The following is a 14,968-nucleotide window of genomic DNA, read 5'->3' as shown; positions in this document are numbered from 1 at the left end:
GGTACAAATGCACCACTTATGAGTGTTTACGGCCCAAGGAGATTTCCTTGTCCGTAAACACCATGTGTTCTTGAATTTTTGGTGCTTTCAAGTTCTTAACTCATTATCCTAACTTATAAACATGTAAAGGAGGTAAGGAGTTACAATTTGAAGGCTAAAGAGGGGTGTTTTCGGCCCAAAACACACAAGTGTTCTTGGTGTTCTTGAAGATCTAAGTTCAATAGATGGAATTTGTGGATGGAATCAAGGATGAATCAAGAAGAAGTGATGTATAACACATAGATGGAAGGATCTTACTTACATTTGTGAAGATTGGATGAATCTGATTTCTCTAGCTTAGAATGTGAATAATGAATTAAAAATGACTAAATGTCATATATATATATATATATATATATATATATATATATATACTAGGGGTTCACGGCCACTTGGAGTTTACGGCCGTAAACCCAAGTGTCTTGGCCGTGAACTCCTCTTTTGAGGGTTTTATGCCTAGCTTGATGGATTTGATGTTCAATTGGCATTCCCTTTCACTCATTCCTTTGGTGCATTAAGCTCAGAATGTCCATATGGACTTTATACAGTGGTAAATGTTAGCAGAAGCAAGTTTGACTTGATTGAAATGATTAACTGTGCAAGATAGAAATTTCGGGTTGTCACAAAGTCTTAAAGCTTAAGAAAAACTTTATACAAGTTTTTACTAGCATATAATGGTGGTTTCCTCTTGCTTGCTAGATACTTCTAAAGAAGTTTTTTTTTAGAGTTTCATGCCATTTTCATCAACTTTCAACCTTCCATAAGGATCAAAGTTTTCAAAGGTTGTAATACTTTTCCTTTTGTGGTTGTTTTATCTTTCTATGTCTTGAAAAATGATCTTTTGGTGGAAATAAAACTAGTTTTATTGTATTCAAAATCAAAGTCTTCCAATGTTATCTTTGTGTTTATGAAACAATTTTTTTAATAAAAACCCAAAAAGAGCACCCTATATTGTTCGTTATGTGCATCAAGTACATTTTTTTTATTAGGGTTAGTCATTGTTAACTTTGAAATTAAGAGCTAAAGTAGTATATATTAAGAAATTTTATCTGGTATTTCCAGAAATGCAAGAGAAAATAAGTGTTTATTTCTAGAAACGATAATCTAGAAAATTGGATGAAAAGAACCACTTAGGCAATAATACCAATTGTGAGAGAAAGGTAGTAACTAACAATGAGACGGTTCCAACCAAGAGTCTAAATTTTTCAAGTTTGAAGTCCTGAAGATAATCAACAAGTAGTTAATGTAAGAAATAAAGGATAGGAATAAAATGTAACAACCCAAAAATCTCAAACTATATGTTGTAAAATGTAATTGGTGTAAATACATTTAGGAGTCTCCTCCAGAACTAAAATGGTAATGTGATAGGTATATCCCAATATTTATTGCATTATATCAAAAAATTTATATGTTTTTAATAACCAATTATCAAAAGAAATTTGTAATTCTGTATGAGACAGTTTCCTAGTTATAAAATTTTAACAAAATCTGATTTCGTATGAGGAAGTTATTGTTGGATTAGGTGCCTAAGCCCATAACTATATTTGGTATGTATTTGACCCCGGTTATAGCATGGTCCTTTTGGGCTGCCTTCACCAAAGCAACTTGAGTGGATGAATAATGGAGAAAAAGGATAAATGTGATTTATTAATATATTATATGAATAATATATTAAAAGAGAAATCATGTTGTTTAATTAACATTGGTCAAAATTTAATTTAGAATTAATTTTATGGTCAAAAGAGGTTAATTGAATTAAGGGGACTGATATTGTAATTATCAGATGATTGCAAAATTTGCTGAGGATCCCTAAAGATAGGGGTGGACGAAATCTTATGGATAGCCAATAAGAATTCGTCCAAGGCTAGGGTTCTGGAAGATTCCTATGGGCTGCTTAGATCCTAAGCAACCGGATTAGGTCTTTGACTAAAACCCTAATTACTCACCTATATAAGGACCTCATTGGATTCACATTTTCGTCTACCACAACCCTAGAAGGATTCCAAGAGCCGAAAATAGCCTTCCCCCCTCTCTCTAACATTCTTACTTGTTATTTATGTTGATTTTGATTTTTGTGTGCTAGTTATAGGGTTTATAAGCTTTGGATGATTATTGCATGTACAATTAGAAAAACCTAGATACAAAGCTTTAGGTTTTGCATGTGCACCATAGGATTGATGTTTTGCTCATAACCCAACATTGGTATCAGAGCCTAGGTCGTTTTTTCTTTTGTATTTGATGCATAGCAAAATTGTTCAAAGCTCAAAATTCGAAAATTTTGCATCTGACTGATGAACTCGTCGAGTCACCTGATGAACTCAAGGAGTTAGAGCTACTCGACGAGTCCAATTTGTGAATCGGCGAGTCGGCTCGTCTTTTGGCAGATTTTTTGGGATTTTAACCAAAATTGAATTAGGATAATTACCAAAAATGCTTTTGACTGATAAAATTCAAATTTTCCAATATGGTATTGATTATCCTAAGTCAATTGAAAGATAATTGTCAATAAATAAGATAATTACTCGTTATCGTTGTTCAGTATCCCCCAATGCGTCCCTTAATTGACCACAACCCTCATGGTCTCAAGGTATCCCATATAAAACTCTTTCCCTTGTTTACACATAAGTGTCCGTGTAATCGCAGGAACAAGAATGCCATAAGACTTGGCTAAGCGGGTGACAAAGTGGCCACCTCAAATTGGGCTTCCAGGTCGGGAGCTCACCGCATATTCCGCTAAATAGTGGGCCAAAAAGTAAGGAAGATTGCAACAAAACCCCGAATGTAGGATGGACCACAAGAAAATTAAATCGATCTTGGTGACCTTATCTCTATTTTTTTATGGTGGATGGAGAATGTAATAAGCCTATGGATCAAACGGTTGATTGGTGATTTGATACTGCTTTCCGGTGACACACTAGAATTGAACACACTCGAAGCGATATTGCTCCAAAATTCATGCCCCGGTACTCCTCCCTCATAAGCATGGGCCGCCTCCCGTAAGAACATAATAAACTCGGGTGACATGGCCTTGTGGGCCTCGTATAAACCCATCATCCACGAAAACTCCACTAAGCTACGCTCCCCATATTCCCCACCTAAACGAAAGACCAAAGCTTGCGGAAAAGTAGGATCTTGGACATTTTCATGAAACACCACGGTGGAGAAGAACTCAATGCACAACTCTTTGTACACTCTTTCTTGGATGGCGAATAAATTGTTCCATCCCTTGCATGTAAAGGAATACCCGGTCCCCATAAAGGTTTTGTAAGATATGGGTTTAGCCTTTCAACAAGTCCGACCTCCCGAAGCCTTTTCCAATTAACCATTAGGGCAATAGCAAATTCTCGATTGTGCAACCAACCTAATCAGTTGTTATAGCGGGTGAGCAAGTCCCTCGATATATTTGTTGGAAACACGTAGATTGGGTGCAAGTTAGCAACCCCGACTAGAACTTCACGTCTTGATGCTATTTCCTGCAAAAATAGAGAAACAACAAACCAAAAAACTATCCAACAAATTAAGTATGTAAACAGAAACAGTTCTGATGGCGCCCAGGATTCATGTCATGAATCTTTCAGATTCACATCGTGAGTTCGTCAGTCACAGAAAAATCCGTCACGTCAGTTATAAAATCGATCCAAAAATGTTGTTGGGGTTTACTCCTACGTCGATTATAGGCATAATCAAGCAGCGTGTAGTGGGTATAACACATTTTAGGGTGAAAATTTGTCATCTAAACTAATATAAACCCTAGCCCTTTATTCAACAAATAATCAAAATTAACCATTAGTAGTAAGAAGTGTTTACCTTAAATCGTTGTTGATTTAAGCAAAAATGTATTTTGTGTTGGCTTTGGCCAAATTCAGGATGAGGGGGGACCAAGGGACCAGTTTCACTTCGTGAGGAATAAGAAAGTGAGTTTCATCAAAGTGGGTTCCGATCCTATAATCTAGTGGTCCCGTGTGTTTCAAAATTCACGTCGTGAATCTATATGACTCACGTCATGAATAGTTGTGCGCTAATCAGTTGGGCCATTTAATTAAGATGTAGTGGGCTGATATAATAATTTGGCTAAAAGAGCCTGGTTCGTAAATCCTTCTGGACTCATTTCGTGAGTCATACATGCTCATGTCGTGAGTTTTCTGTGATCAATAATTAAAAATTCCTTATTGTACTAAAAATCTTAATTTAATTACCACTTAATTCGGGGACCCCACACTTAAATGTTTTTACCATTCAGAAGATTATTAGATGAGGAGATGATTAGTTTTCCTAAAAACTAAAAATTCAAAAACTAAAATGAAAATAAAATTCAAACCGAGCTCGGGTTGCCTCCCGAGAAGCGCTTCTTATTGATGGAGTCGTGAGCTGTACTTCGTGCCTCCTCACGTTGAGTTTTCCGAAGAGTCCATCACCAATTGAGCCTTTTGTTCTTTCCATCGTATTTTATATGCTTGAACTCGCCTAATGTACGCTTTTTTTTAATTCTCCTTTTCAGATTTTATCTCATTCACTTCAAGCTTGCGTTTGTTCCCTTTATTTCATGGCAATTTATTGTCTACTTTTTCCTTATTCTTCAGCTCTACAGGAACCATCTTTTCATCCATATTCATGATCTTTTATTTGGAATTAATCTCGTCCTTGTCCTCTTCACTCGATAATTCGTCACTTTCCTTGTTTACCTAAGAAGTTGGATTTGTGTAGGCAATTACTTCAACTAAAAATGGAACAGATGCTCTCGGTTTTGTGTGTTTGACTTGTTGAATTGTCTTGAGTTCTTCTTGATGGGTTTTAGTCCTAAGAACATCCTATGTGTTCATACAAACCCTAATGCTTTGATCTAGGTTTCTCTATTGTACATGCAAGTTATCCAAGACTATAAACCCTAATTCTAGCATACAAGTAATCATATTAACATAAGAATGGGTTTAAGATATTACCTTGATTGTTATGTAGCAATAACAAACCCAAATCTCCTTGTAATAACTTTAGAAAGCTTAGAGTCACAAATGTCACTCCTCTAATGGTTCACAAACACCATAAGCAAGAGGATGAAGAGGAGAGAGGATGGAGGCTGCCCAAAACCATGTGAAACCCTAGAACAAGTCTTAGCCACGTTTTTTGGTCCTTAAGGGGTCTATATATAGTGAGGCTATTAGGGTTATCTAACAAGGAAACCCTAATTTGGATGCTTAATCCCTAAGCAACCCATGGATCCCTTTCCTTAAGGCCTTGGACGATTTCTTATGGGCTTCCCCATAGAATTCGTCCACTCCTTAATACAAGGCAATCCATGGCCCAAATTACAATTATCTTATAATTACAATTCTAGTCCCTTAAGTTTAATTAATCTCTTTTAGTCACAAAACTAATTACCAATTAATTATTGACTAATATTAATTAAACAATATGATTTCTCCTTTAATATATTATTCTCATAATATATTAATAAATCATATTTAATCCTTTCTCTCCATAATTCATCCTATCAAGTTGCTTTGGTGAAGGCAACCCAAAAGGACCATGCACCATCGGGTCAAGGACATACCAAAATAGTTTGGACTTAGACACTAATCCAACAGTCTCCCACTTGGATAAGTCTAATAACTATTATTCGTATGACTTCAGATCCTGATCTGCAATCGTAGCTTTCCAAAGCCGCTGTCAACTCTGATCCTATCAGATACGCGTGTCCTTTAGATAAGGGATCATATATTCCTCCATTCTAGATATCGTAAGACATGATTTCTAATCATTCTCTTTGTACTACTTCTCGAATTCCGATTTATGACGACTGACTAATTGAACAAATCAAATTAGCCCTAGCCTGGACGAGCATTTACGTTTGTCATCACTAAATCATCGAGGGGCCCAAAGATATCGCTTTTATCCTACTTTGAATAAAAGGAATAGATAAACTTTGATTCAATGCTCGCTTGCACTCACTCACTGAATCACACACAACAATATGTTTTATAACACCAAGTTACTAGTGCGTTTACATATTATCAATGTGCAACCGATTCGCAAGATACAACTCACACATCTCGGTTTCACGAATATAAGATGTTATCGTCTCACCAATCACTTGTGATACAATTCATGGAGTGATCCAGGTGAGCGTGGGTTTAATCCAATGCTCAAATCATATTCATAAGCACTCATGAATGTTGCAGCAAACATTTGCTTATGTCTAATACTCTTTTAGACATTCCACACACCAATTCATGACAGTCTTCATTCATACCTACTTCCAACATATGAACGACTGTGGTCCGTTCGAATAATTTGACTGTTCTTAACCAATTAAATTATTCAGGAAGTCAAAACATGCAAAGTGAAACACAAGAATAATACTAATCCCATATAGCCTCAAACCTTTGAGCATAAATAAAACACCTTTTATTTATCACCATATCGATTACTCATTATTTGTCGTTTCGGGTAATCAACTTCTTACTTGAATTATTACACTTGTCCCATGCTCTTAGCATGCACACAATGTTTACCTATGGTTCTTACTTTGTGAAATAGATCACATTGAACACATTTCTAATCATACTTCATTTCACAACTCCTAATCACTTTCCATAAGTAAAAGAATATCAAATTCTTGCCACTTATAGAATATATTAGATTCTAACATTTTATGCAATGATCCTTTCGTAATATCATTGCACCAAAGTCACAAAGACTATTACCAATGATATTACAAAGTTCTCTATCGGAGATTGTTACAATACAATTTCTTAGATATGATGTCTCTCACTCAAAGAACATTCCTTTGAACATCCTTTTGCATAAAAGTTTTCTAATCTACACATAGATTTTCAATATTCAATTCCCAATATGGACACGTTTCCATATTTTCCTTTTGACAACTCATTCTTAATAGAATCTTGTCTATTCATAATAACGTCGATATAGTCCATCCAATATCATACTTCCAACTACTCACAAGCGACCAATCCTCGGTGAACTTTGGATTGTCCTTTGATAGTTGTTTAATTATTTTAGTCAAAACCAATTCTTGTCCTTTTTCCCTCTTAAATGCGCTAGACATTTGGAAAATTTTAGAATGGTCAAATATTATAGCATTTGCAATCGATCCAATACCCGAAGCGTATGGGACACGATGCAAAATGTCTTACATAAAGATTTGATACTTCATCAATCTTCTGCCATAATGTTTTATTTTCTATGTTCTCAAAAATTCGAATTGTGAAGAGGAATGTCGTAATCATAATCGAAATTTTAAGGACACACTATGTACCTTTGACTAAATTTATTAACATTTCTCAACCTAAGCCTTTAGATTTGAAATAAAGCATAATATTCTCTCCCTTAATTATAGAAAAACAACTATTCCATCCTTACGACTTTGCAAAGAATGACTCTTGTTTTCTATAATTAATATTGCCAACTTGCAATACTTTCCATAATAATCATGCAATCATAACTTTTATGCTCCCACTATCATGATGATTATTATAAAACATAACACTTATGCTCCCACTAGCTTCGACATGTATTCATAAACGTCTTAACTTCCAGAAAAACAATACCTATTGAATTTCTTAAGTCCATGTTTCTAATACTTAATGCTTTGATAATCTTTTATCAAGGCCTCTTAAACTTATACACCTTTGCCTTAGATAGCTCATATGTGTGTCTAAACAATTAAGACTAATTGCCAAACCTCACAATTCAAATCATGGAAAGGGATACCGTAACCATAATTGAATTTGAGAATGCAATTTTACAATCCCTATCTTCTTAAAATCTTTCTTAGTGAAAGCATTTCCTCACAATCATTTTCATGAAGGAGGAAATCTTATGATACTTAGATTTTAATGGTGTATATGTTCCTATCCATGTGAATTTGTCAAAACCAAAGTTTACGACAAATTTAAACTCATATGGACCGAACTCTCTTAATCTTGATTTCTTGCCTTATGGTAGCACAGCTGCCCACCATGTCTTCCAAGTAGTTAAGCAGCTCACCCTTTCTTATCAATGTACCTTTCATTGATTATGTTTCCTTGCCTTTTATGCGTTCAAATGAGAACTCATAGGACTCATATGCATAATTAACTTGATTCGATTGGCACTGAAACAAAATAGTGTCAACACGATAGGTGGTAAACCTTAACTCGTGTGTTAGTGATGATCGATAAGGTTCATTTAATTTGTTCTTGAATCCTTTCAAGACCATTAAGACTCCTACTGACTCCTTCACATATACGATTCTCTTGTTAATAACCATTTCTTAACAAACAAATATTCAAGAGTTAGTGTAGCTTTTATCAAAAACACTTCATAAATTGGTTCTAGTTGGTCTTTGTCTTATCCAAGGCATCACAACTTTCCACATTTGATGAATGTTACAAACCTTCTTAATACTTTTCACTCAATGTCACAATCTTAACTTTTAAGACTTGATTTTGGAACAAAGTATGATTGACTTCTTGATTTAACCATTTTTTTCAATTCTTGATTTCTCTTCTTAGACATGCAATTGTACTAAGACTTACTTAGAGGATCAATCGAGATATGGTTCTTAATCATTAAGACCTATCATAAAGCATAAAAGGTACTCTCCCTTCTTCTTAGAATGGAGAAACTTTTATCTTTCTGCCTACTTGATTCTTCTTATTCGTTCTGCTATTGAGTTAAACTTTTTCAATCAATTCAGAATTACACTTAATCCTATAAGTATAATCATATTTACTAAACCTTTAGTAAATCATGACGAATATCTTGTTACTCTTATGGTGGACTTGATCAACACACAACTTTGTGTACTCGATCTCGTAGTCCTTCACTTGACACTTTGTCAATGAATTAGTCTATTTTTCCAAATATGGAATTTCTCATTCATCGTGCAACCAAGTTGCATGATTCCAAGTTTCTGTCCAATTGAAACTTGGGCGGTGAGAAACTCTCCCTATTTGGTAAATTCTCGACATTTCCATAAACAACACAATTAAGAATCAAATCCATTATTGCTAATATTAGAAACATTCAAACATCAATTTTTCATACACGCCATTGCAAGGATAAATAATATAAAATCAAAATTTATTTTATTGCAGAAAAAATTTGTCCTTACAATGCAATTCATTGGAAAAACTATGCTAATACATCTTTCTTAGCAATCTAATTCTAACTCTAAGTAGCAGCTCGAGAATCTAATCTTCAAGTAATGTGATCGAAATCCATTCCTTCTCGGTTAGATTCTGCTCACTTCTTCCCTTAAGCTTCCTCTATTTTCTTTAATCCTACAAAACATCAATTGTAATCTTATCAAATTATGTATTAAGAATCTAGAATAGGAGCTTAAAAGAGTTAGTCAATGGATTTTACCTAAAGCAGAGCAATACGTTTTGACTCTCCCATCTCTTAAATCTCTTAGGTAAATAGGGCAACTTCGTCTCCAATGCCCCTTCTCCTGGCAATAAAAGCAAATTGACTCTTTTGGAACAGGAGATGGAAGTACTTCAGACATTGCCTTTCTCTTATGATCAAACTTTTCGATCATAGCATGTCTTTCGTTGCCATTGTCTATATCGATAGAGGTCTTGAAGGAAGATTCACCAATCAACTTTGCTTATCTATTGCGCCAAACCATTGCTGATTCAGCGGCAATAAGCATATAGGTGAGATCTATAAGGGTCACGTTGCAGTTCATCATATAGTACTTTCTTACGAACTCAATATATGAGTTAGGAAGTGACTGAAGAACCCAATCAACAGCCATTTCCTCACAGACAATGGATCCCAACATTCTTAACCTATCAATGTGTGACGTCATCCCTAGGACGTGTGCACACACCGACTTTCCTTCTTTATGTTTACTTGCCAAAAGGGCTTGAGTGATCTTGAACTTTTCAAGCCTTTGAACTTGTGGGTTAGGGATAATAATTGTAGGAGGTGGAGGAAGTGAAGCATGATTTCTTGTTCCTCGATCGAATCGTGGAATATCATGTTCATGTGGAAAGCTTGTCCCACGGGATTTGGGATGACCATAGTTGTGGAACTTTGACATCTACAAAACGGGAGAAAAAGAATTCAAGTTAGTTGATTGATTGAGTCCTTAGTAAATCACCTAGATGAGATACTAAGGCTAGGACCCAACACAATATTCTACAACTCGGGAGAGGGATGCCGTAACCTAAATTACAGAACATTTGAAGGTAAGTGAATGACGATTCACTAATTTCCACCATGAAAAACGAAAAATAAATTTAAGTTTTAAATCTATGAAAACTCCTAGATCCTATGAGATTCATTGAACATTTCAATGGCATGTTTAAATCTCGATATGCCCCTCTTGTTTGTGACTGGGATGCCGAGGATCACAAAGCGGGTGTGAATAACCATGCAAACTTACATGGTTCCCTCACATGTTACAGTCACCTATTCGGTGTGCCGGTAATCCACACACGCTCCACCGAACTATGACAAACATTGAGTCACCCTTTGCTACCTTTGCTTAGAACCATTTAGTGTGCCGGTAAACCACACACTCTCCACTAACGTCTTCGCAAGGGTACAAAGTGTAATTTCATAGAATTGCATCAATTCACTTTTGCCTAAGTAACTAAGATTGGGAATTTGAAAAACATTTAGTTACTTAAATAATTCATTATACTTATAATGGAAGGTTTCGTCCTATCCTACCCGTTCGACTAACGACCTTCCACTAGTCAAGAGTGCGGTGGGTAAGAGTGGATACCCATTCAATCGTCATTTTATAGGCAATTTCCTTAAACACCCCTTATAGACCAGCTTCGTGAATGAGGCCTACTAGCGGTAAGACTGACTTTTACTCATACATATATATAATGTTAGACTTTTAATGTTACATATAGTATAGGGTATATTTTACACTTTTAAAATACTAGGTTGTCAAATTTAATAATTATACCTTTAATTCAATTAAATTGTAAACCAAAACTTTATGGATTTATTAAACCTCTTTTAATTATACACCTTAATTAATTAATAAAACCATAAGGGTGTGATTTGAACTTTTTCAAAACAATACTAGGGTTTTAGAATTTAACATTCCTAATTAAACTTTTAATCAACTTTTAAATTCCAAAACTTGAGGGCAAGTTTTTGAAACATTTCAAAACATTAGGGTTTAGAATTTAAATATACATCAAAATTAAACTATTAATCAAAATTTAAATTCCAAAACATGAGGGCAAGTTTTGAAACCTTTTTCAAATCATTAGGGTTTCAACTATTTAAATTTCAAAACAACAAAACTTTTGGGTTCAAATTTAAACTATAAAACCTAAAGGGGAAAATATGAAACTCTTCATAACAACAAGGATCAAATAACAAATAATCTTAATTAACATTTAATCACATAATTATCCATATTTGATTTATTTAATGATTTCTTGCAAAACAATTTACCAATTTAATCAAAATAATCAATCAATTATCACATAAGGAAACAAATATTTTATTAATTGATAAATATCTTCCATTAGATCAAGAATATAGTCATATATATCATAAAATCGGATTTATATTGATCTAATATGATAAAGGCAAGTATCTCAAAGATAAACAACAAGAAATCCCGAAAATAGATCCATCTGACGCTCGAACTCGCCGATTACCACACTGTACTCGCCGAGTTGAGGCCTACTCGCCGAGTTCATCAGGCAGATGGCTCAAAACTCGATTTTGCAATTTGAACAAACACACAATGCATCAATACAATAGAAACCAATCAAGGCTCTAATACCATTGATGGGTTTTAGTCCTAAGAACATCCTATGTGCTCATACAAACCCTAATGCTTAGATCTAGGTTTCTGTATTATACATGCAAGTTATCCAAGACTATAAACCCTAATTCTAGCATAAAAGTAATCATATTAACATAAGAATGAGTTTAAGATATTACCTTGATAGTTATGTAGCAATAACAATCCCAAATCTCCTTGTAATGACTTTAGAAAGCTTAGAGTCACAAATGTCACTCCTCTAATGGTTCACAAACACCATAAGCAAGAGGATGAAGAGGAGAGAGGATGGAGGCTGCCCAAAAACGTGTGAAACCCTAGAACAAGTCTTAGCCACGTTTTCGGTCCTTAAGGGGTCTATATATAGTGAGGCTATTAGGGTTATCTAACAAGGAAACCCTAATTTGGATGCTTAAGCCCTAAGCAACCCATGGATCCCTTTCCTTAAGGCCTTGGACGATTTCTTATGGGCTTCCCCATAGAATTCGTCCACTCCTTAATACAAGGCAATCCATGGACCAAATTACAATTATCTTATCATTACAATTCTAGCCCCTTAAGTTTAATTAATCTCTTTTAGTCACAAAACTAATTACCAATTAATTATTGACTAATATTAATTAAACAATATGATTTCTCATTTAATATATTATTCTCATAATATATTAATAAATCATATTTAATCCTTTCTCTCCATAATTCATCCTATCAAGTTGCTTTGGTGAAGGCAACCCAAAAGGACCATGCACCATCGGGTCAAGGACATACCAAAATAGTTGTGGACTTAGACACTAATCCAACACTTCTTCCATTAACTTCTCCAATTCTCCAAGTTCATCTTCTTCATAAATATTGAAAACCTCACCTTGAACATCACTTCCTTGGAAACCATCTTCTACTACAAAAGTTTCCTCTTCATCTCCAACTCTCAAAGTGAGCTTGGACTCACAAATATCAACCAATGCACCAGCCGTATTTAGTAAAGGGCTACCAAGAATAATTGGAACGTCGAAAACTTCTTTCATGTCCATAACCACAAAATCAATTGGAAAAACAAATTTCCTAATTTTTACTAAGATGTCTTCTACAATGTCCCTGGGTTGTGTCATTGAACGGTTGGCCATGTGAATGGTCATTCTTGTAGCCTTCAATTTCGGAATATTAAGCTTCTCATAAAATAACAAAGGCATCAAATTTATGCTATCCCCAGAATCGGCTAGAGCATATGTCTTCAAATTATTTCCAAATTCACAAGGAAGAGTGAGGCGTCCGGGATCTCCCATCTTCTTTGGTAACTCTCCCAATACAACTCTTGAACTTTGTTCATTAAGAATCACCTTGTAATTTTTCTTCAATTGTTGATGAGTATCTATTAAGTCTTGTATGAACTTTGCAAATTCGGGCACCTTAGATAACGACTCGATAAAAGGAGTATTTATTGGAATACCATTCACTTGCTTTATAAATTCTACATGCTCCCTTTCCAGTGGATGAAGATCAGCTCGAGATGGAAATGGTAAAGGAGGACAATAAGTCGAAATAGTTGCTGAATTTTTCTGTTCAGACTGGGCCCACGTCGTGAGCATAGAAGGCTCACATCGTGAGTCTGGTGTTTCAACATAATTTTTTTTCAAGCTTTGTATTCTTCGGCTTTGTTTCAGACTGCTTTGGCTCCTCTTCTTATGCTTCTAGGAACTCAGAAATTGCCTCTTCTTCAGTTTCAATCATCATGACATTGGATTAAGTCTTTTTATCGGGGAATTGTGAAGATAATATTTCGTTCACCAATGTTGTTAGTTAACCAAGTTGAGCTTCGAGATTGTGGATTGATGCCTGATGATTTCTTAATAGGGCTTGTTGGTCAATCATCATAGCTTGCTGATCTTTCGTCATCTTCATTTGATCTTTCAGTACTGCATTAGTATCATCATGCCTTTTCTCAAAAGCTTCCATAAAACGAACTAGCATGTTCTCCATGTCAACTTTCTTCTCAGCTGGTGGTTGCTCTTTTTGGTAGAAGCCTCTGCTTGTCTGCCTATATTTTTCTTCCTTTTGCTTCTTGTATTCATCATATGGCAGCCACTCTTTTTTTGGTTTTCTCCAGTCTTCATCAAATTTATCTCCACTAGAGTATCAAACTTCAACTCTTTTGTTCCCATTATCGTCCAAGTGGCAGTATTTGGTCAAGTCTGGACCATTGCACGTTTCATACCCAACTCTAATAACATGTATTGTCTGGTCCATCATTGTCATTCTCCTATCCATAGTATCAAGCATGGCTAATACAGCAGGCATGTCTGCAGATTGTCCACCCCTGCTTCCTTTAACTCCATCCAGCCTTGGATTGTGGTATTCACGAGAATGCTTTGCAAATTCTTCAACCAACTCCTTGACTTCCACCAGATTTTTCTTAGTTAGTGGTCCTTGAGAATCAAGGAGCTGCCTCATCATGACATTAACACCATCATAAAATATTGAGACTTCTTGTTGTATGTTAAGGTCATTTTGAGGACAATTTCTTAATAATCCTTTGTAGCACTCCCATGCCTCATAAAGTGACTTACCCGAATTTTGCTCAAAATTGGCTGTTGCCTTCTTGAGTTTAGCTATCTTGGAAAGTGGGTAGATTTGTTCTAAAAAATGCTCGTGCATCTGGGCCCAAGTAGTGATTGCACCAGGTGGTAGTGCCTTTAGCCAGTCTTTTGCAGCTCCTTTAAAAGTCACTGGTAGCATCCTCAGCAAGACTATCTCTCTAGGAACATTTAGGACATTGAAATAGTCTACTTTGTCATTAACTTCATCCAAATACTTGTAAGCATCCTCATTATCCGTTCTAGAAAATGGTACATCCTTAAGTGCAGTAAGGATGTGTGCCTTCAGCTTAAATGTGGCGGTTGTAGGAACTGCAGGTTGTACTAGACCAGGACCAGCATCATCTCTAATTCGCTTTTTGTAAGCTCCCATGGACATATCCGCAATGTTTTCCATCTTGTTTACTGGCTCGTATTCAGGTTCACTTCTATGTAGTTCGAATTTAGGGTCAGATTCGTACTCGGATTCGTGTGGGTTAGATTTTGCTTTCAACCTTTGATGATGCACTTGATTCTCCCACTTTCTTTCCTGAATTCTTTCCAAATACTGATTTGAGATCTTTGAAGGATG

At 35.4% G+C, this 14,968-nt stretch overlaps 1 protein-coding gene and 1 non-coding gene across 2 annotated transcripts; one reads left to right on the top strand and one right to left on the bottom strand.

Moving 5' to 3' along the window:
- Positions 1-12,597: 12,597 nt before the first annotated feature.
- LOC145060100 (uncharacterized) lies at positions 12,598-13,392 on the bottom strand. The gene has a single exon (XM_079007825.1). It carries the CDS (start codon positions 13,390-13,392, stop codon positions 12,598-12,600), a length of 795 nt encoding a protein of 264 aa, XP_078863951.1.
- A 911-nt stretch (positions 13,393-14,303) lies between these two features.
- On the top strand, positions 14,304-14,410 carry LOC145060824 (small nucleolar RNA R71). The gene has a single exon (XR_013687007.1). It is a non-coding gene; the product is annotated as a small nucleolar RNA R71 (small nucleolar RNA).
- Positions 14,411-14,968: the final 558 nt, after the last annotated feature.

Source organism: Lactuca serriola, chromosome 6, assembly GCF_051521515.1.
Source record: "Lactuca serriola cultivar US96UC23 chromosome 6, Lser_US96UC23_V15, whole genome shotgun sequence".
Taxonomy (NCBI): Eukaryota; Viridiplantae; Streptophyta; class Magnoliopsida; order Asterales; family Asteraceae; genus Lactuca; species Lactuca serriola.
Note: the sequence above shows the minus strand (reverse complement) of the source record. Positions and strands in the feature narration are given on the sequence as shown.